Here is a 22,549-nt window from a genome sequence, read left to right as displayed (position 1 = left end):
CACAGTCCAGTTATTTAACAAATATTTATTGCGTGCCTTACTGTGTGCCAGGGGCTGTTTTGGGTATTATATTAGCAGTAAATAAAACAAAGTTTCTGCCTTCTGGAATTTGAATTATAGTAGAGGAAGATAAATATATGTGAACTTACGTTTGAATGTATATGCTTGCTAGCTGGTAATAGTACTGTGGAAGGAAAATGTGGAGTGTAGAGAGTACCAGGGAGGTGTTGGGAGTGGAGAAACGGTTGCTTGTTTATGTATGTGGTGTGGTAAAACAGGAGCCTTTCTGAAGGAAATAAGGAATAAGCCATGTGGAAATCTGGGAAGAGAAATATTCTGTAGGCATTGAAGTAAATATATACATGGGGCACTCAAAGAACAGCTAAGAGACCAGCTGTGGCTAGAGCAGAGTAAACTAGTATGAGGAAAACTAGTAAGAGATAAGCTTGTAGTGATAAAGTATAGGCCAGTTTATGCAGCGCCTTGTAAACCAGGAACAGGGCTTTAGAAAACTATCAGAGCATCTAAGTGTCTGAACAATCTGCCATGTTTTAAGATCATTGGCACCTATGGGGAGAATAGACCACATGGAGGAAAGAACATGACAGGAAGAATATAAAGGAGTCCAGGTAAGTGGCTTGGACCAGTCAGTAGTAGGTAATGAGGGGTAGAAAGATGATGAAAGTTCCCAAAGGTAGAGCTGACAGGTTTTAATATGGGGTGAGCTACCAAGTGTTTGTCCGAAGCAGCTGCAAGAATGGAATTTTCATATACTATCATAGGAGGAAAACTGAGAAAACAGATTTGGGGGGGGACAGGAAGATAGGGAGAAAATCCAGAATTCAATTTTGTCCCTGTAATTAGTGCTTAGGTAGTGATGTCAAGTAGACAGATGGATAGATTGTATTTAAAGCCATGAAACTAGATGAGATAACCTGGGGAGTGATTATAGATAGAGAAGAGGTTTCTGGGAATTGGATTCTGGTGAACTTTCTTTCTGTCCTTTGCCTTAGTATCTGTTTCTTAGCTGAGTTTTCTCTTTTTCTGCCTATTCCCTCAGCACATATAAGTGAATTTTTAAAAATTGCCTGTATCTATGATAAATCCAATGCACCACACTTCTAAAATAGTCTTAAGATGCAACTAGAATAGTAATACAAACCCATTATATTTATACATTTTTTTGAATTTTGTAAAGAGCTTTGATTTATGAAATGCCTGCTGTATGCTAGTAAGTGTGCCAGGTACTTCTCAGTATATTACCTGTTCGAATTTTATAAATGATTGAGTGTATTTTAATGGAAATGGTGATGTATTTGGCAGAATGTAACTTTTGAGAAAACATTCTTTTGTATTTATGTATTGTTTAAGTATGTGTGTGTGTGTGTATATATATATGTACATACATATATCATTTCTTAATGAGAGCATATGAATAAGATTGTAGATGCTATTATATAGTAGAAAGAAAACTGGGTCAGGAGTTGGCAGTGCCAGTGACTAGTAATGGGGGAATGATTTAGATTTTTCTTGAATCTTGTTTTCCAGCTATAGAATAATAGCAGGATTGGGTTTAAAGAGGGACTCACACAAGGGATCTTAATCAGTAAATAGATTAGCAGTAGTTGTCTGATTTATGTCTCCATCTCAACACTGTTCAATGTTCATGTGGCTGTTGAAGTTAAAATTACTTAAAGTCAAATAAAATTTAAAAATCCGTTCCTGTGTTGCACTTAGCACATTTCAGGTGCTCAATAACCTATATGGCTAGAGGCTACCATATTGGACAGTGTAGCTGTAGAACATTTTCATCATTGCAGAAAGTTACATTAGACAGCACTACTTTATACAACCATTTCTATAACAATCTTTTTTGAAATGTCTGGTTAAATATTTGAATTTATTTTACCAGCTTGTCAACCAACTTAAAATAGCAAAAATTAAAAAGAATTTACTTTTTTCCAGGATAAAAACGTAGTATAGCTCTTTTTAACCATGTGTCTAAACACTGTAAAATGACAATTAGATGAGCTTTCACACCACTGTTGAGAGAACTTCCATTAACCTACAGATATAATGAATCTTGGAACACTGAAAAAATAAAATTAAAAAAATAAAAAAAGAACCTACAGATACTTTTATGTTCAGTTTCTGTATAGGAACAGACATTTTTGAAACCCAAATACTAATGCAGAGTATGTAAAAAATGAAACAATATTTTGCTGTTATTTATATGGGTGATATAAAGTACTAGTTTTAAAATTATTTAGGTATCATTAAAATGAAATCAGAGCAGTTTAAGCACACAATATTTGTGGTTGTAGAAATTATTTTTCCTCCCTTTTTCTGTTTTTAAACAGAAAAAAGGAATACATCGTTGTACAAAATGCAGACTGCAGTTTTTGACATGCAAAGAGAAAATGGATCATAAGACTCAACATCATAGAACATTTATAAAACCTAAACAACTGGAAGGGTTGCCTCCTGGAACAAAAGTGAGTTTAAATATGTTGTATTTTAACATTTTATATGATAATAGAAATTAACTCCTGCCTTCTTTTATTTATTAAATACAATACTTTAAAAAATGATGCCTGATTTTTAGTAAGCCTTTAATTTTAGGTTTTGTTATTTCTGTATCTAGAAAAGATAACCTTCTGACCGCTGCTTTATGGTCAGTGGTTTGTGCTGTGCTAAAGTGATACTCCTTTGTAAAAAGTGCAACTAGATTAACTATTCCCTGGGTCAGTGTGTTGTGTCAATATTATATAGGCTATGTTTGAGCTATTCCAGTTGGCAGTGTATATGTTGGTTTTATCTGCTAAACTATAAGATGCTTGAGATCGGGACTCATGTTTTATCTTTGTGTCTTCAGCATCTGGTATAGTGCCTTGAGTGCCATAGGTTTTGAAATATTTATTGCAGTTATTACTGAGTCTACTCTCAGAGAAGCAAGTTCTGCTGCTGGATAGCATTATGTTTTAAGTGAGCAAACAACATGTCTGACTGCATACTGATGATTGTAATTTACTTTTCCCTTTTTGCCTTATATACCTCTGTTTTCTCTGACTTCTTTATATACAGTCAGCTCTTGAATATTTGCTCCAGTGGAGGGAAACAGAGGCATGGATAATCCAAAGTGAAATAATCCCCAAAACATTTATATTTGGCTTTGGGTACTTACCTTTGAATGTGGGTATGTCTGTTATTTGAATTAACTAAAACAATATAAAGCCATGCTCTGAAGACCTAGAGCAAGAGAAGCTATCCAGCATCCTTCCCTGCAGTCCATTCATTCCATGCTGGGACTAGACATGCAGAACACTAATGTAAGCAGTGCAGTCCTCTCTCATATTTTCCCTTATTAATAATAGTAGTAATAATATTAATAATGATACTAAATGTTTTTATAGCACCTTAGAATAAGGCTTTTGGTATGCTTTTTCATACATTCTATTATTTAATCCATACAGCAATCCAGTGAGGAAAGCAAGACAGTTATTGCCCCATATTATAGATAAAGAAGAAGAAAAGTTACTTACCCAAGGTCACATGGCTAGGAAGGCATGGTATGAGATTTAAACTCAAGTCTTTTGATTCCTAGTCCAGTGCTTTTGAGTGATACCAAAACACATGTATTCCATAGGACAAATACATGGGAGAGGTATAGTTTAATGATCAATGAGAATGTCGGTAGGCAATTGTTTTTTATTGCCAACCAAAAAATACAATTTCTGGATACTAAATGATAAACTTTATATTAGTTCTCTTTAAGGAAATTCTAAATATTAGTAAACTCTTTATCAGTATAATGAATTGATTGATGTAACCTCTCCCATAACCTATGTATACATAAATCCTGCCTAATGAGCCCCTGGAAAGAGGAGGTCATGTTTACTCTAGATCTTGTTGTTTTATAGTTTTTGAGGGTTAATGCAGGCCTTTCTAGAATTGTTTTTTGGGCTCTGAGATTTAAATTTTGATCTCTGTGAATTATTTAAGTTGTATCAGAGCATAAAAATAGCTATGGAATGTGCTCTTTTAATAGTCATATAATTTGCATTAACTCCTAATTATATATTAATAACTGTTAACATGACTGATATCAATACAAAAAATGTAATATTACAAGTGAATAAATATCAAGTTTAATTTCATTAATTGGGATGAACATTTAGAATAAATGAAAGACTTATCCAATTATAGTTTATACTTTCCCTTTCCAAGTACTTGATGTTTAACTTTTTGTTATACAGTGATATTTCAATACTAATGCCATGATTAATTTTCTAAAGCAAACATTATCTCCATTTTTGTAGGTTACTATTCGAGCTTCAGTTGGACCGCTTCAGTCAGGATCTTCAACTACACCTTCAATTAGTGCAAGCACTTCTACCCTTCAGCTCTCACCTCCAAGGACTAAAAATATAACTGCTAAAAATCCCACAAAATCTAACACAAGCAAACCTAATCCAACTAAATCCAATACAAGTAAACCTAATGCAAGTAAGCCTAATGGAAGTAAATCTAAATATAAATCAAAAATCTCTAATATGCAAAAGAAACAAAGCACATTGGCTAGTAGCAATAAAAAAAGTAAAGTCAATACAGCATTGAGGAACTTAAGGTAATCTTTTATTCCTCATATATAACACTAATTTAATCTTAAGTATAAAAACTTTATTTAATATAAATTTACCCTATTACACAACTCTCTTGTACATTTATATGCTATCACTATGACATAAAGGCCAAGCAAATAATAAAAAGGTATTTTCTTACAATTATTGCACAGTACTTGAATTATTTTTTTATAATATTCATTTATTATACTGGTATTATTATGTGTTCTGCTTAAATCTTGTGATGTTTGTATTGCTTAATTTAATCCCTTTTATGCCAATGGAAAACACTGACTTACGTTAGATTGTTTACACTTACTGTAGCTGTTGTTCCATAACAAATTTTCAAATTATAACTGTTTAAGCATGTTTATTTAAACATCTTGTCCTTAATTAACAGAATATTAATAAGGCCCTTCCTTATTATTTTTGTCTTAAAATATATTTTTATCGTTTTCTTTATATCTCCATAAGGTATCGTCGGGGAGTTCACAAGTGCATTGAGTGTTGTTCCGAAATAAAAGATTTTGCAAATCATTTTCCTACGTATGTCCATTGTAGTTTTTGCAGATACAACACTAGCTGTAGCAAAGCCTATGTAAATCATATGATGAGGTAAGATGAGTTAAACATCTGTAATTACCAATTAAAATTGTAGTTCAGAAAGTTTGTTTTAAAACAGTTATCCTTTTAGGGCGCCTGGGTGGCTCAGTTGGTTGAGCGACTACCTTCGGCTCAGGTTATGATCCCGGACTTCCGCGATTGAGTCCCACATTGGGCTTCCTGCTCCTTGGGGAGTCTGCTTCTCCCTCTGACCTTCTCTCTCATGCTCTGTCTCACTCATTCGCTCTCAAATAAATAAATAAAATCTTAAAAAAACAAAACAGTTACCCTTTTAGAAGCCAGTTTTTCTCTTTAAGGAACTAAATGTCTAGTTATAGTGAACTTTTTAGAATAATGCCTGGTACTATTTTTTCTAGCATCATAACTCATAAAATTATTGGAACTAAAATTGTAAGAATAGTTAGACTAAGAAATTAGGATAGGTTTGTTAGGGAAATGGTTTCTCTATGGGAAATTTTTTTTCTACAGAATTTTTTAAATGGTCATTTTCAAGTCTAGATAATCAAGTGTTTTAAATATATTTACCAAACAAATATATATAATCTCATGAATATTATTCTTTTCAACGCAGTTACTTTGAGAGACTCTAGGGTTTCTGGTGATGTTAGGAACTTTATTAGGTCTGTTTTTTTTCTCTTCTGTCTGACTGTCCATCAAACCATCTATCCTTCAGTGGAATGAGAGACTATTCCAGTCATTAGGCCACTGTTGGAATTCTTTTTTTAAATTTATTCAACTTTGGTTATTTGAGTACCTAATATTTGCTTTATGCAGAGAAAGCCTTCACAGCCCATGTTGCTTTCATTTGTATCTCATTAATAGAGGCATCCCTTATAATGGATTTTTATTTTCTTAAAAATAGCCCAAAATTATTTAGATATAGAGCAGTTACGTTGATTATGCAAAGTGAGGTGGTTCCCTTTTTTTTTTTTTAAGTTAGAAATTGAAGTATAAGAGTTATTTTCTTACAGATCATAAAATGACCTCTATGTTATTTTCTGGTCTTATTAGCTATGGTTTTCAAGGATTTGTCTACCTTTCTTGATAGCTTATCACCTCTCTCATTTGTTATTTCCCCCTTATTAGCCTGACCTCAGGTACTTGGACTTCTTCAGTGCCAGTGCTTCACATCAACCGTTAAGTTATTGTAGCCCCCCCCTTTAAAAACATTTTTTTTATTGTGTTATGTTAGTCACTGTAGTCCATCATTAGTTTTTGATGTACTGTTCCATGATTCATTGTTTCTGTGTAACACCCAGTGCTCCATGCAATACATGCCCTACTTAACACCCATCATTATACCCCCTTTCTTATACCACAGTACCAATTTTAATCTCATCATACATACTTTCATTTCTTTTCAATTCCCATTACCTTGTACGGGTAACTCCTTTTGAGTTTTTAGGACTTTGACTCCTTTTTCCAGACCCGTAGCACCTATTTCACTTTATAGTCAACCTCACTCTCAGGGTCATCTGTTTCGGTTGCTGCTTTGTTTTTGTTCTAGGATCCTTTACATTTTTAGTCATGCTCACTTGGCATAAAACCCAACATGAGACTGGAACATCTTCCTCTCCTGAAGTATATGCTCAGTTCTAGACTACTCAACCGGTGTTTGATTCAGTCACCTCTAACTTTGTAGTTTTTAACTTTGACTCGGTCTTATCTTTATATTTTAAAATACTTCTTTATTTATTTTTTAATTTTTAATGCTTTTTTTTTAGGTTTTTTAAAATTTTTATTATAGTCAGTTAGCCAACATAAAGTACATCATTCTTTTTTGATGTAGTATTTATCTACAATGTTTATTTAAACTTCTCTCCAGTTCTCTGGAGATTTTATTGTAGTCTCTTAGCTGTTAACCTGGCCTCCTAGGAAGTACTCAGTTGGAAGTCATCATTTTAAATAATCTTTAAAACGTCAAATGTTTTTTCTTGTTACTTTTATTCTAGACATTGATCTCAGAAATCAAATATGTTCCACTTCTCCAAAGCTAACCCTGTCCGTGGTCTCCTCTAGTTCTTACACAGTCTTATTCATTTAACTTGCAACTTCAATTCTTCTCTCTCCCAGATTCCTTCTACTTATAAACATTTTCAGGTAATTTTTTTAAGACAAGGGAAATTTATCCCTACTGTCTACTGTCCTTATTTTTTTGTCTTCCTTTTACCATGAGTGTTTGTAATGGGGCACCTGGGTGGCTAACTTGGTTAAGTGTCTGATTCTTAAGGTCAGCTTAGGACTCAGTCTCAGGACCTCAGCCTGAATTTAGCCCTGTATTGGGCTCTACGCTAGGCATGTAGCCTACTTAAAATAAATAAATAAATAAATAAATAAATAAATAAATAAATAAAAGTGTTTACTAGCTTATTTGTGATTCATTTCTCTCTACCTTTTGAATATCATCCCCATCTACAAATTAACAGTGCTCCTTTAAGGATTATTTATCACCATGTTTATTCACTTTATTTTTGCTCTTACTACTCCATGACTTTTTTAGAGTATTTGAAGTTGTCCTCACTCAATTGTGAAACTCTCCTCTTCAGCTTCTATTAAACTGTTACCACTATCTTTTTTCTTCCTTTTTGGCTACTCTGTTTCTTTGCCTTTTCTTCCTTTAACTCATCTTGCTTCTTTACATTCCTTTTTTTTTTTTTTTTTTTTTTTTTTGGTAACTCAACTACTGTCACTTTTACCTTTCAACTTTAAGTCTTCCAATTTTAATCCTTAGTCTTCAGGAGATCCAACTCTGTATTTCTAATTACTTTATATGTATTTTTACTTTTGACTCACTAGGTTCTAAAAAGAATACAGATGAGCCAAACATTATCATCTGTCCAGAATAACACACAACCACCACCCAAATACTCTTTCAGGACATCATTTCTGTGAATGTGGAACACATCCTGGAAATAGTTTACTGTCCCAGGTTTCTTAAGCCCGTGAAGTTCTCTTGATCAGTCACTGTGCATTATGGTTTTCTGAGACTCCCCTTTGTGCCGTTTGCTACTCTGCTTCACTACTATTGCAGTGGTCTACACCTATATTTCATTCTTCTAAACCAGGCCCCAGGTATCCTTTCCCCCAATATACTGCTGTGTGGAATGTTTCTTCTTTCTGTGACAAATACATGGTTGCCTGCATGGGGCTTTAATTCTGCCCTTAATTTGTAGGGGTCAAATTGGAAAATGTTTTCTGTTTTATTAAAGCAAGGGTCATTTCACCTTTCCCTCTCCCGTTTATCATAGGCTTCCCACCTGTCCTACAGAACCTTCAAATCCATTCTATTCCAGAACATTGCCAATTAGCCCACCTCCCTCAATACCCTTTTTCCAATTCCCAGCGAGCCACAACCCTGATGTTCGTTGACTTCACACACTGAGCTCCTACTCATTGTTAGCCTCTTAGGAACTGAAAGCTTCCGTTGCCGTTCTTAGGGTTTGGTAGGTCTCTTTTCCTTTTTATCTGCTGGTACGCTTGCCTCCTGCACTGTCTTAGGTATTGTCCATTGAATGGCCATGATTATCTCTGCCCAGTGTGGATTCATATTATAGGTTGAGTCCTGTATGTATAGGAGCTTCATTTTCTCTTAAGGATGAGTACCTTTAATCTCTATCCTGTTCCATCTCTGTACTCTCAGTTGGTCTCTTTCCCTCTGATCTTTTTTTTTTTTTTTTTTTTTTTGCCCCATCCCCATAAACTGACTACTCTTCCCCAGAATAAAGTTTATTGCATAACTCATTTTTTAAAAATATTTCATTTATTTATTTGACAGAGATCACAAGTAGGCAGAGAGAGAGAGGAGGAAGCAGGCTCCCTGCTTTTTTGGAGTGTCTGATCACTGTAGCCACTCACAGAGATTATTTTTCACTTTGAGCTGTGTATGATTCACTTATTTTTGCCTTTTATTATATTTGTTTGTGTCTCTATTATTTCCTTGAGAAGAAGGGGCTATTTGTATTTGCCATGTCACCTAGCAAATTACAAATAGCAAGTCATTATTTGTAATTTTGAAGGGCTCTAAATAGAATCTTGAAAGAGGGTATTAAAAAATCTTGATGCATTGGAACCTTTTTGGAATAAGACTTGAAGAAGAGCATTATTAAACATGTAATTTTAAGTGATTTTTTAAAAATAGTATTATTTGGATTTGGTTGTTTAAATTACTGCATCTTATTTGCTTACAGCCTTCAGGTGGCAATAGAAAAAAATGGAAACAAATTACCACATAATATTGTTATTATTCCTCAATACAATGTAGAAGAAAGGTTTTTTCTACATGTAATAGAATTAACTTGACAGACATAAATATTTAATATCTCTTTTTTTTAAATTTCCAATAATTAAGCTTTATTATACATAGGAAGGTAAAATTGTTGAAGAGTTTACCCGATTAGTGGCCTATGCCTCCACTTCTCAATTCTGAGTTACAAATCATATTATACAGAAAACTAAAATGCTGTTGGTTGTTACTTAGGAGAAGCAGGGGTGAGTAGACTGCTCTTCCCACCACAGACCCTGGTGTATGCTTTTCCAAGATGGGAAATATATGTCCAGGATGCCTCTACTCAGGTTGACTTGATACTTGCTGGTAAAGATCACATCTCTTAAGTAGCATTCCTTGGAGGCTGAGCTTCTCATGCCTTAATACCTCTTTTTCTAACAGCATTTACTATTTGCTAAGTAAGAAGTATGGCAAGCTGGTGGTGAAGAATCAGACAAATCTGGATTTGAATCCAAGCTTCACCACTTATTACCTCTGTGACTTTGGGCAAGTTACTTAATCTGACTCCCAGTTTCCTTTTCTTAAAAAGAAAGTCATAGTTAAAAAAAAAAAAGTCATCGTGATAATTACAAAATATACTTAAAGTGCTTAACAAAATGATTTTTACTTAGGAGATATTCAAGTAATTATAGTTGTTATCATTTCTAAGTTGTCATTATTATGTATTGTGGATAAAGTACTTGCCTCTAATTTTCACACTTTAGTAGAAGAGATGATATTTACCTAGCTTAAGATAGTAAACAAATGACTATGAGAGCACAGAGAAAGTAAAAATGAGTTCTTTAAATAGGAAATAAGGGGAGGTATTCTATAAATGAAATTTCACTAAGGCTTTGAAGGGTGTTTTAAAATTTTTCCAAGGAAAAAGAAAGCTGGTATAACAGTTTGTTCCTATACAATGGATAAGACAGAGCACTGAATTGATTTTTAGAAGATACGCTTGAGTTCATGATATGTTTTGTATAGATTTATTTGCATTAAAGAATAGTCATTAGAAGAACTGTTGGATTATTGTGATAGCATCATAACTGACATGCACCTGGGTGGCTCAGTGGGTTGGGCCCCCACCCCCAATCCAGTTCTTCCTTTCTTGTGGTACTATAGTAGGCATGTCTGGTCAGGTCATTTTTGGCCTAAAATCCTTTACCTTCCTAACATTAATAGTCATGAAGTTCAAATATTCTGGAGAGTATAAGACCTTACAGTATTTAATTTTTGACCACTTTTTCAGCCCCTTTAATGCTTATTTTCTTGAAAATCCCTCTGTATCTTGCTCTTTGCTTTGCTTTGCTTATAGTAAGGCAGTAGAGTGACCTTCTTCTTCTTCTTCTTTTTTAAATTAGCATATAATGTATTATTTGCTTCGGGGGTACAGGTCTGTGAATCATCAGTCTTAACACAGCTCATAGCATAGAGTGACCATCTTAACTAAAATGAACTCCTGATTGCCAGTTGGCTTCTATTCCATTTACCTGCAGTTTTTCTTCATGCAGCCACAAAACTTTGTATGTGTCACTGTTAACATTTATCTTACGATTATTTAGGAATATGTATTCATTCATTTTAAAAGCATTTATTAGGCTGTGCCAGCTGCTGTTGGACTTTTCCCTCTTCCCCCACTCACCCCTGGACCTTGACAGCTTGCCCTCTTTCTTTTTTGTATCTTCAACCTCTGTTATAATGTCTTAAACAGGAGGCATATCATCAATATTTTTGATGTTTGTTTCATCAAAAACAAAGTTGTTAATTGTACTGATTTAAGATTATTAAGAAAATATGGTCAAAGGGATTTTTTCTTTCTGGTCTTAGGTATAATTTATACACAATGAAATTAACCTATGTTTAGAGAATAGCTAAATGAGTTTTGATAATTATATATAGTTATATAACTAGATGGTGAATTTTTAAAACCTAAATTTTAACATGTTTTTACTGTATTTTTAAAATCATAACCTTTTTTCTCTTTTTAAAATTCATATCTATATTGTTATTAATTTTATGCAGATCTAATAGGAAGTAGGAGAATTTTTTTCCTTCTTATTTGTCAGCTATAGAACCACTTTTTCTTTACTATAATAATAATAATAAAAGGATGGAATTTGTATAGCAAATGTAAGTAAAGGGGTAGTATAATTTTTTTTAATAAACTGGGTTCGGACAACTGAATTTTAAAATACCAACTTTTTTTTTAAAGATTTTATTTACTTATTTGAGAGAGAGAGAGCATGAGAATGGGGAGGGTTAGAGGGAGAAGCAGACTCCCTGACGAGTAGTGAGCCCGATGGGGGACTCGATCTCAGGACTCCATGATCATGAACCTGAGCTGAAGGCAGTCGCTTAACCAACTGAGCCATCCAGGCTCCCCAAAATGCCAATATCTTAATAAGTTACCAGTTGTAGGCAGAATGGAAGCCATCAAAGACCCTAAAATGTAATTTTTTTTCTCTCCTCTTACCAAAAAAACCAAAATAGTCTGTCTAAAGAAAAAGAAAAAATAGCTTTTAAAAGTAACTTTTTAAATCTCATTTAAAAAATAACTTCTTTTGGTTCACATTCTTTGGGTATCAGATAAAATCTTGGATTTATTCTTTTGGAGAAACAGTTATGGGCACAAATTTTTGCATGTAATTTCAGTGTTTCCTAACTCCTGATGTTCTCTTCTGAAAAAAACCTAATTTTTATTTTTGTGATATTGTCTTATATTTGTAAATTCCTTAATAGTATTTATCCCCAAATTGAAGAAATGACTGTTAGAAGTCTTCTGAGGACACTTTCTGGGGATTATAGCTAGTCACAGTATTTATTTTCTCATAAGTATGTGCTGTGTTGATGATGGTTACCTTGTATCTGAGAGTGACCATTGACTTCGTGTGTTGGCTACTTTGAATCTATCAGTGCACACTAGGGCTACTGCTTCTCAATCTTTGGCTTGCCCTAAGAATTACTGGAGAAACTTTTTAAAACATGTTCTGGTGGGCCCCACTGCCAGGGATTAATTCAGTTAGATTTGTAGAGGGCACAAGACTTTGCATTTCTAAATAAGCTCCTAAGTAAGGCTGATGTTACTAGTCTGTGACTCCACTTTGAGTAATACTGTGCTAAATAAAGCTAATCCTGGGTTTCTAATACAGGAGAGCTTTCTTTACCAGATTTAAAAAGGTATATGAAAGCTATTATCATTGGCAACAAAGTTTAGTTAGAGGTTCTCTGTTTTGTGTTTAGGGGAAGTATTATTTTAGCTCAAGAGTTCTGCTTTTGTTTGTTTTTTACAGAACCTCTACTGGTAATTGGAAAGAACTCTCTAAATGTTCAGTTTTACAAATGGTAAACAATGGCAATTAGCTGAAGTACTATTTACTTCAAAGATCATTTGGATTTTACTTCCCTTCCCCCGACATAGGCATGCTAAGATTGGAAATGATTTTTTTAAAATGTTGATTGGTGGGGCGCCTGGGTGGCTCAGTGGGGTCATGATCTGCCTTCATGAGCTGCCTTCAGCTCGGGTCATGATCCCGGGGTCCTGGGATCAAGCCCTGCGTTGGGCTCCTTGCTCGGCGGGGATCTGGCTTCTCCCTCTGCCTCTGCCTGCTCGTGCTCACTCTCTCTCTCTCCCTCGCTGACAAATAAATAAATAATAAATAAAATCTTTAAAAAAAAGATGATTGGTAAAGATTCATGTTATTTGTAGAAGTTCGAAAGTGTCTTCAACTCTTCCTTAACAGATGAAAAAAATTAGTTTGAGTTTTTTTGCTTTTTAAAGAAAATTTTAAAGTATTTCCTTTTTTATATAATGGTGAGGTACTGCTCTTATAAGAATATACTTAGAGAAATATGTTTCATTAGAAAATAAAAGGATAAAGTGGAATTTAAGATAAAACTGAATTAAACAGGGATGGCAAGCATTATTTTATTGTTTATATCATGATCTTTTACGTAAAACTAGAAACTTTAAGTACAAACGATAATAAAGCTATAAATTAGTAAGACTTACTGTATAATAAAATTAATAAAATCTGTTTTGTCTCTCCAGCTTTCATAGTAACCGTCCAAGTAAAAGGTTTTGTATTTTTAAGAAGCATTCAGAAGATCTCAGGTAATTAGCTGGTCTTAAATTCTTTCTATTAAAAAACTATATAACTTAAATTGTATTTATATGACATCTTTATTGAGATATAGTTCATATCCCATTTAATTCATGCTTTAAATTGTACAGTGAATAGTTTTTAGTATATTTACAGAACTGTTCAGCCAGCACCACAGTTAATTTAGTACATTGTCATCACTCCAAAAAGAAACTCTTGTACTCAATTAACGATCATCCCCATTTCCTTCCAACTCCTCCCATCCCTAAGCAATCACTAATCTTTGTTTAGATTTATATATTGTGGACATTTCATATAAATGGAATGATACAATATGTGATCCTTTGTGACCAGCTTCTTTCACTTAGCATATTTTCAAGATTCATCCATATAGTAACATGTCAGTACTTCCATTTTTTATTGATGAATAATATCCCATTGTATAGATCTACCATAGTTTATCTGTTGAGGTTATTTTAACTTTGAAGCCATTATGAATATTGCTGCTATACGCATTTGTATGCAGGTTTTTGTCTGGACTTGTCTTTTCATTTTTCTTGTGTATATATGTAAGATTAGGATTTCTGGGTAATATGGTAACTAACTCTGTATTGAGCCTTTGAGGACCTGTCAAACTGTTTTACAGAGTACCTCCACTACATTCCTACAAGCAGTGTGTGAGGGTTCCAGTTTCTTCACATCTTAGCCAACATTTGTTATTATCTATTTTGTTTTGTTTGTTTTTTAAGATTTTATTTATTTATTTGAGAGAGAGAGAGATAGCAAGAGTGGGGTTAGGTGCAGAGCGAGAGAGAGAAGCAAGACTCCCTGCTGAGGAGGGAGCCCAATTTGGGACCCAATCCCAGGACCTTTGGATCATGAACTGAGCCAGAGGCAGATGCTTAACTGACTGAACCACCCAAGCACCCCTTTCTGTTTTTGATTACAGCCATCCTGATGGGTGTGAAGTGTTATCTTACTGTGGTTTGTTCTCATTTTTTAAAAACCTGATGTTGGGAAGCCCAATTTGGAATCTAAATGATTGCTACTGGATGTTAGAAAGTTCTATCCATTATATCCTTAGACTAGAGATATGATTAACCTATCTTCTCTTGCTAAATTTCACTGGCGACAAGTGGTGTCAAGATATCTTTGTGCATTTATATTGTGTAGTTAGAACAAAAATAAGGCTCTCCAACAATGTTTGAATATTAAAAAGATACCTAAGATACCTAGTAAAATGACTAATACTTTTTTTTACTTTTGAAGTACATTTCTCAAACCACTGAAATTCTTGGGGCACCTGAGTAGCTCACTGGGTTAATAAGCCTCTGCCTTCAGCTCTGGTCATGATCTCATGGTCCTGGGATCAAGTCCTGCATCGGGCTCTCTGCTTAGCAGGGAGCCTGCTTCCCTTTCTTTCTCTGCCTGCTTCTCTGCCTACTTGTGATTTCTCTCTGTCAAATAAATAAATAAAATCTTTAAAAACACCCTGAAATTCTTAAAATTATTAAGTAGCTTAATAATTCTTATTTTTCCTTTCTCAAATAAAGAGAAGTGAACAACTTATTTACTATGCAGGAAGAGGTATTGATGAATATTTCTAAAGACATTGATACTTAACTTTGATTGTACCACATGCTAAACTCAGAATCCACTGAACACCATTTTAAAAATATTCATCTGAATTCTTTGGACTCTGTTGTTCTTTATATTGTTCATGTTGCCATTGCTACTTGAAATGTCAGTGTCTTTGCTATACCAAGCTAATATATAGAGATAAGATTACCAGTACTTGTTTTCGTGCTTTGAGTTACTAGAAAAAGTGGGAAAGGGATGATGTTATGTTTTAGGACCTTTGTATGTATTAGTCCCTGTGACTAGTTTTGTTCCCCAGATTTCTGTATGTCTTCCTTTATCTACATTGGGCTGCTACTCTGATCAGAGTGACCCTTTCCTTGACCACTTGATTTTTACATTGTATCTTCTCCCCTGTGCTTCACCCCAACACTTCCTGTCTCCTTTTTATTCTGCATTTTTATCCAAGTCATCTTTCATCATCTGACATACTGTGTACTTTACCTTCTAAATTTTTCTGTGTCCTCTCACTAGAATATACATGTAGTTTGGATTTTTGTCTCGCATTGACTAATGCCTGGCACGTGGTAGGCACTCAGTAAATATTCAGTGAATAAGTTAATGTATATGTTGAAAATGATGTATATGAACTGTAGGTCCCATCTATGATATAGCTCATAGGGATCTGTAGCTCACAGGGAGAGAAAATTTTGATTTAGTTTTTAAAAATATTAGTATAAATTTTAAGACATTTACTGAATTCAAGGAAATGGGTTAAGATTATATTAGATGTTGCCTTTACTGAAAATTTTTATAAGAATAAAAAGGGTTGGGGTGCCTGGGTGACTCAGTGGGTTAGGCCTCTGCCTTCGGCTCAGGTCATGATTTTGGGGTCCTGGGATCAAGCCCCATGTCGGGCTCTCTGCTCAGCGGGGAGCCTGCTTCCCCCTCTTTCTCTGCCTGCTGCTCTGCCTACTTGTGAATAGAATAAAAAGTTTTTTTTCAAAAGATGAGATTTTGGTTTGATTTTTACCTTACTGTTATCAAGCTCAGTAATGTTTGTTTTTTAAATGAATTATATGATTTTAAAGATCTGGAATACTTCTCTTTCAACTGGAATAGGTCTAAAATAAAAAATTGGTCAATTTCTATGAATGGACATAGCATACTTAAAATTATAGAACAATAATTTTTGTGATTACTCTTGTTTGAATGGAATATTCATTCTTTGGCTATTTTATTACACATCTGTCAGGTACACAATATAGCAGGTCTTATGAAGATGAAAGTGATGAATAAGTCTTGAAACCACCCTTCAGAGAATATATAGTTTATTGGGTGGGAGATAAGGGGTGAATGTATAAAACTATAATAAAGCAAGGAGAACTTTTAGTAAGTGCGAAAGGGGAGAGAGATAACTTGGAATGATCTGCATAGCTGTTAGGTATACTTGGTTTTAAAGAATGAACATTATTTAAACTGATAAAAGATGCACAGAGTTATTTGAGTTAAAAGAAATAGTGTGAATAAAGGTGAAGGCATACAGAAATGAAAAAGTAGAAGGCATACAGAGGGAATGGCTAGTAGTAAATGGAGGAGCACGAAGTTCAGATAATAGTAATAAGATTGAAGTCTGGAGGAATAGTTTTAAGCTTAGAGCTAGATTGCGAAAGTGTTGAAAATATAGTTAAGTATTTTGGACTTAATTTGCAGAGCATTAGAGAACCTTTGATATCTTATTTAGAATCAGGTGATCGTGAAGGAAGTTTCAATAGTAGGGTGAGTTATAGATGCATGAATCCTATGGATTAGAACTATTGTGGTAGTTATGAACAATTTAGTTAGGACCTAAGTTAAAATGATGAGGCAGTATTATATCATCTTTAAGAAGATAGGGTCTAGAATCAAAGTGCTAAATTTCAAACCAAGTCCTGACCTTTATCAGCTCTGTGTCCTTGGTAGTTTACTAAGCTAACTTTATAAAAAGGTGATAAATTACAGCAACTACCTTTTTGGATCATTACTTTATTTATTTATTTATTTAAGATTTAGCTATTTATTTGAGAGAGAAAATACGAGTGGGGGGAGGGGCAGAGGGAGAAAATCCCCCAAGCAGACTCCCGGCTGAGCACAGAGCCCCATGCAGGGCTCCATCCCACAACCTGGGAGATCATGACCTGAGCCAAAACCAAGAGCTGGACACTCAACCAGCTGAGCCACCCAGGTGTTCAAAATATTTAGATAAGATGATGCATCTACAATTCTTAGACTGGTGCAATGTAAATAATAAATATTATCAAATGCTTGCCATACTGATTATTTTAAGGAAGAGGAGACGGATAATTATAGTTTGAGCTTTACTATCATAAGAAAGACCAGCTAGGAGTAGGTGATTTGGGGAGGAAGTACATGATTTTAGTTTAATGTAGGTCAGTTTTGTTGTGCTAATGTGGCATCTAAGTGTAGATACACAGCACACCTAAACTAGAGCTGCAGGGGAGAAGTCAATCTAAGGTATGTTACTTGCTTGTATTTTGTGTATTGCCAAAACTTTAAAATTTTAAAGCATGTTATGAACTTCAAAGCCGCATTTGTGCTCTGTTAATAAGTTGACAGTAACAATGATCACATTACATGGTCTATTTTTTTTCACCCAAGCAAAAATAACTTATAAGCAGGATTCTAAAGAATCTCATGGACCCCTAAGAGGAGGAGGTGCAACCAGAACAAATAAGGGAAATAAGATCATTTAGTAACATGGCTTCTCTCTAGTCTGACCTGCTGAGGCAGGATAATCTTGTCTTTATTATTTTCTCTGGACTTGGGTTCTGCTTTCCTTTTTTAGTGCGGACCAGCTTTCTCTATTGATCACTTGAACATACTAGTCCCAGTCTCGCACATCTTTCCAGATCAAGAAATTTGCAATTTTACAAATCCTTGTTTAGTGAAGGCATGAGTTAGGCACTCCATCCCTGGTGCAAGTAACTATGACTAGTGGAATAGTAATTTAGCTACTACTTACCATTGAGACTACTTTTGATTTCTGTAGGAGCAGTTTGTTAACAGAGAAGATTATATAATTAGTTATTAAAATTAAGCTTTTAGATTTCACTTTAAAAATATTCCGTTTAGGGGCGCCTGGGTGGCTCAGTGGGTTAAGCCGCTGCCTTCGCTTGGGTCATGATCTCAGGGTCCTGGGATCGAGTCCCGCATCAGGCTCTCTGCTCGGCAGGGAGCCTGCTTCCTTCTCTCTCTCTCTCTGCCTGCCTCTCAGTGTACTTGTAATTTCTCTCTGTCAAATAAATAAATAAAATCTTTTAAAAAAAAAATTCCGTTTAGATGTCTAGTACATTTTAATAGTTGCTTTCAAGAGGACTTTTAATTATGTTTGATAAAGTTCATTTAAGTTAAATAGACTAAATTTTTAAACAATAATATTTACAATTCAAGTTCCTTAAACAGCTTAACATCATTTATATATTTAATATATTTGATTTTCTTTTAAACAACATTTCAGATGCTTGACTCACAAGATCCAAAGTACTTAGTCTAGTAAATATAATAAACATATAGTGGTTTTCTAAGTTCTCTGAAACATTTCCATATTTTTGCAGGGTTAATAATATTTTTAAATACCTTTCAACAAAAAATCTAAAGTTTAAACACAATTTAAATTAGAATCTGAAGGCCATTGTTACTTCCTATATGTCAGTTGTGTTACATATTTCAAATAACAAGTGCTACAGAGTCTGACCCAATGAGTATAAAAACTATTCCTGAATTCAACAAAAGTATCAATGGCTTTAGGAATTGTTTCCAAACATTTTTTAAAATTTATAATCACTAGAGATTGCATTTAGGAACTATAGCATTCAGTGAAGTTATGTTAAGAAACAAGGAATTTAGGCCCCAGCAAGTGGACTGGTTCGCCGTGCTGGTATGCTGAGGACCAGGCTTTGGACTTCAGTAGTGAATTAACTACTTTAGTAATTACTAAATTAACTACTTTCATTAAATCAGTGTTAAATGAGAATAATGAGAATAATTAAACTAAAAATATATGGGGATACCTTTAAAACATGGTACACACTTAATGGCAGCTACAACATCATCATTAACATTTCTCTTCTAATTTTTTCATTACCTAAATAAAATACTAGACTGTACGTTCTGTTAGAGCACAGACTGTATTTTTTGGTCATCATTATAACCACAATGATATATAGAGTACAATATATATAAAGGCAGCCTCACTAAATATATATTGAGTGAATTAATACTGTATCCTTGCTCTACAGATGAACAGAGGCACAGATAGATTGTGACTTGTTGAAATGACACAAGTTGTTGGTAAGGCCAGGTCTGGGCTATAGATCTCCTGTCACCTAGTTTTTAGCATGAGTGGTAAAAGTTTATAAAACAAAAATACTTTCTGTAAATAAATGGTAGCATAATTTGAATATGGCTATTCCATTTTCTAGAGAATCATTTCAGTTATGTCAAGTTTTATAACAAAAATGAGAGTGACAGTTATGACATAAAAACCAAATTATAGAAAAATAATCATTGAACTTGTATATGGATTTTTATAAAAGATAAAAACATTTTCTTTTATACTATTTGCTTTTTTTTTTTATAGGGGCATTACTCTAGTGTGCCTTAATTGTGATTTCATTGCTGATGTTTCTGGCTTAGATATTATGGCCACACACTTAAGTCAACATGAAACTCATACTTGTCAAGTTGTATTAGAGAAAGGTATGTATATATAATTGTATTGCTTTGGATTTTTTATATTTATTCCAGTATTTTTGGTCAGCCACAATATGAGCTCTTTACTAAATCGTTATTCTCACTCACCATATTTCATGTGCTCTTTTAAATATAAAACTTTTCTTCTAATTTCAGTTTCTGTTTGTATCCCAACTTCTGAACATCTTTCTGAGTAAGTTTAATTTTTAATTCAGTGCATTTTACTTTGGTGGATTTTAGCACTATTGCATTTTAAAATGTATCATTAAAAGAAATGAAAAATATTAAAGTATTTTGTTTGTTTTTTTTTTTTTTAAAGCTGCTTGTTGAAATAGGTTCCTGCTCTTTGGAGCTCGTGACCTGGTGCAAGACAAGTTGGAATTTCCTAAGTTCAAAGTTCTGAGATGTTTTCTTACACAAAGGCAGTTAAGCAGCCAAGTTCATGACACTAGCTCTCATTATTCAGCAAATTTCAGCTTCAAATGGGACTAGATTCTTATTCCACCTTATCTTTGTGTCAGGTTGACATATCTTAACATACTTTTTTTTATGTTTTTTTTTTTTGTTTTTTTTTATCCCCCCAGTTGGCTCTCTCCAAAAATAACTTTTGTTGCTATGGTCATTTCTTACTTTGCTTAAAATAATTTGTGTTTTTCTCTGCTGTACTTGCCTTCAGAATAATACATTCCAAATGATATGGCTGTTTGTCTAATTGTTTGTTTTGTCTGCTTTCTTAATTTCTTATAAGTCTTAAGTTTTTAGGCCAGATGATTGTCTTTTTCCTCATCCGTTGTCTGTCATTGTGCTATTTTTCTTATTTTTCAGATGCAGAGGCAGCCCAGAGATTTCAAAAAATGTCCAGGGTACACCTGGACAGTGTCCCCCTTCGACGGACACAACTGATGCCTGTTCTCTCTTTTCAAGGAATGTGAATAATTTGACTGTGGGACCTGCTCTAGGTTGTGGTCTCAAGAAATCAGATTTTGGGGAGACTCCCTTCCTTCATGGCTGGCCTCCTGTCAGGCTGATGATGATTTAACCAGAGATGGTTTCAAGCCCCACCAAATTGAGCACAACATCCCACTGGGGGCTTTGGCTCTTGATCTTAAGCTTGTGGGTCACTTGTGGCCAAGAAAACCCCATCAGATCATTGCTTCAACATCCAAGTTGAAGTGTATTCATTTTGGCTGCTGCCTTTTAATCTTCATCTAGCATGAATGCAGTCCAAGAAATACAAAAGCTCTCTGGTTGTTAGGAAACCATGGTTATTTTCATGTCCTTGGAACAACAGGTCTCTAAAATTATGTTCCAAATTGCAGTTATTTTTCTATCATTTAAAATATATTGCCCAGTACTAACCTTCTAGTTTTTTAGGAATACCAATTCTCAGATTTTTGAATTTTAAAAAATTTAATTTTGGTAACTTGGTTTTATGTTCTCCAAATTTACTGATGTCTATTTTATGATGTCTATTTTTATATTCTTTTCTTTAAAACTGTTGTTTAGTGTTTGCTTTGTTTTGTTAAGAACTCCAAGAAATTCTTTGGGATACTCTACAGATTTCCTTATAGCTGCCTATTTATAGTTTTTTATTTTGGCTGTTGTTCAGACCATTCAACATTATTATATCCTCTGTCTTACTTTGGGATTATTATTATCAATATTATCTTAATAATTGTGGATTTTAAAGTGTAAAGAATTGGCAAAACCTCTTCTTGCAGACCTTAAAGCAAGTTTTGAAGTCACATATTTGTACATCTGATACATAATAGCCACTTAATAATTAATGTAGTCTCTTGGGGTAAAGGTAACATTAGAAATTATGGGGGCCAGTAATGTAGTTGTGGTATATATATATAGATAGAGATATATATATATACATACATATGTGTGTGTATATATATCCTCATATGTATATTTTAAGAATATGACATTTGTTTTAGTTACATTAAATATAGATCTACTAAATAATTTTGATGCTATTAATTTCTTATAATAAAAAATTGTATTGTTTAAGTGCCTCAGGAATTATTTACTCGTAAAGAATTCATACAAAAGCTATAGGTTTATCATATAAATAGGAGGATTGCTTTAATTATTTTCTGGAGGCCTTATTATTATTTGGCCTACAAACTGAAAGCTGTATCTACTTAATACACCTTATATTTTTTCCTCCAGAACAATTGAAAGGTCACTATACTATACCAATTTCTTGACTCTTAAAGACAAGCAAAATGCCTTTTGTGATCTTACCTGCTGTGAGGACAGGCAGGCTCTGAAAGTATGACTCAGTTATGTTTTTTACTCTAAAATAGAACTTCTTTCATTTTACTTTGAAAGAAATTTAATGCCAATTTTGATGACTACATATTATGTAATGTGCTCCTTGCAAATAATAATCAAAAAAAGCTGAATCCACTAGTCTTAAATTTCCCAACTAATTATTACTGTAAATGAATGGTTTTCCAAAAGCTTCCAAAGTGACTTGTTTTTTAGTAAGTGGACCTGGTGATATACTAATCTTTATTTCCTTATCTCTAGGATGTTTTGTCATTCACCCTCTTTCTACCCAATTTTAAAGAATATTTTAAAATTTTACCCAGAGG

General features: G+C 33.9%; 1 protein-coding gene across 13 annotated transcripts in view; it reads left to right on the top strand.

The window, feature by feature from the left end:
- The window catches only part of ZNF280D (zinc finger protein 280D), a 135,850-nt gene that overhangs the window by 67,348 nt on the left and 45,953 nt on the right, over positions 1 to 22,549 (top strand). For 11 of the 13 annotated variants that reach the window (XM_032342670.1, XM_032342668.1, XM_032342669.1 and 8 more), the window contains 6 exons: positions 2,361 to 2,495; positions 4,320 to 4,627; positions 5,097 to 5,237; positions 13,562 to 13,624; positions 19,831 to 19,949; positions 20,100 to 20,136. In XM_032342670.1, the coding sequence (XP_032198561.1) occupies positions 2,361 to 2,495; positions 4,320 to 4,627; positions 5,097 to 5,237; positions 13,562 to 13,624; positions 19,831 to 19,949; positions 20,100 to 20,136 (803 nt within the window). Of the gene's footprint in view, positions 1 to 2,360; positions 2,496 to 4,319; positions 4,628 to 5,096; positions 5,238 to 13,561; positions 13,625 to 19,830; positions 19,950 to 20,099; positions 20,137 to 20,768; positions 21,996 to 22,549 lie in introns of those variants that run through there. The other 2 variants (XM_032342671.1, XM_032342673.1) reach the window with 2 other exon arrangements.

This window comes from Mustela erminea, chromosome 5 (genome assembly GCF_009829155.1).
Source record: "Mustela erminea isolate mMusErm1 chromosome 5, mMusErm1.Pri, whole genome shotgun sequence".
NCBI classification, from domain to species: domain Eukaryota; kingdom Metazoa; phylum Chordata; class Mammalia; order Carnivora; family Mustelidae; genus Mustela; species Mustela erminea.
Note: the sequence above shows the minus strand (reverse complement) of the source record. Positions and strands in the feature narration are given on the sequence as shown.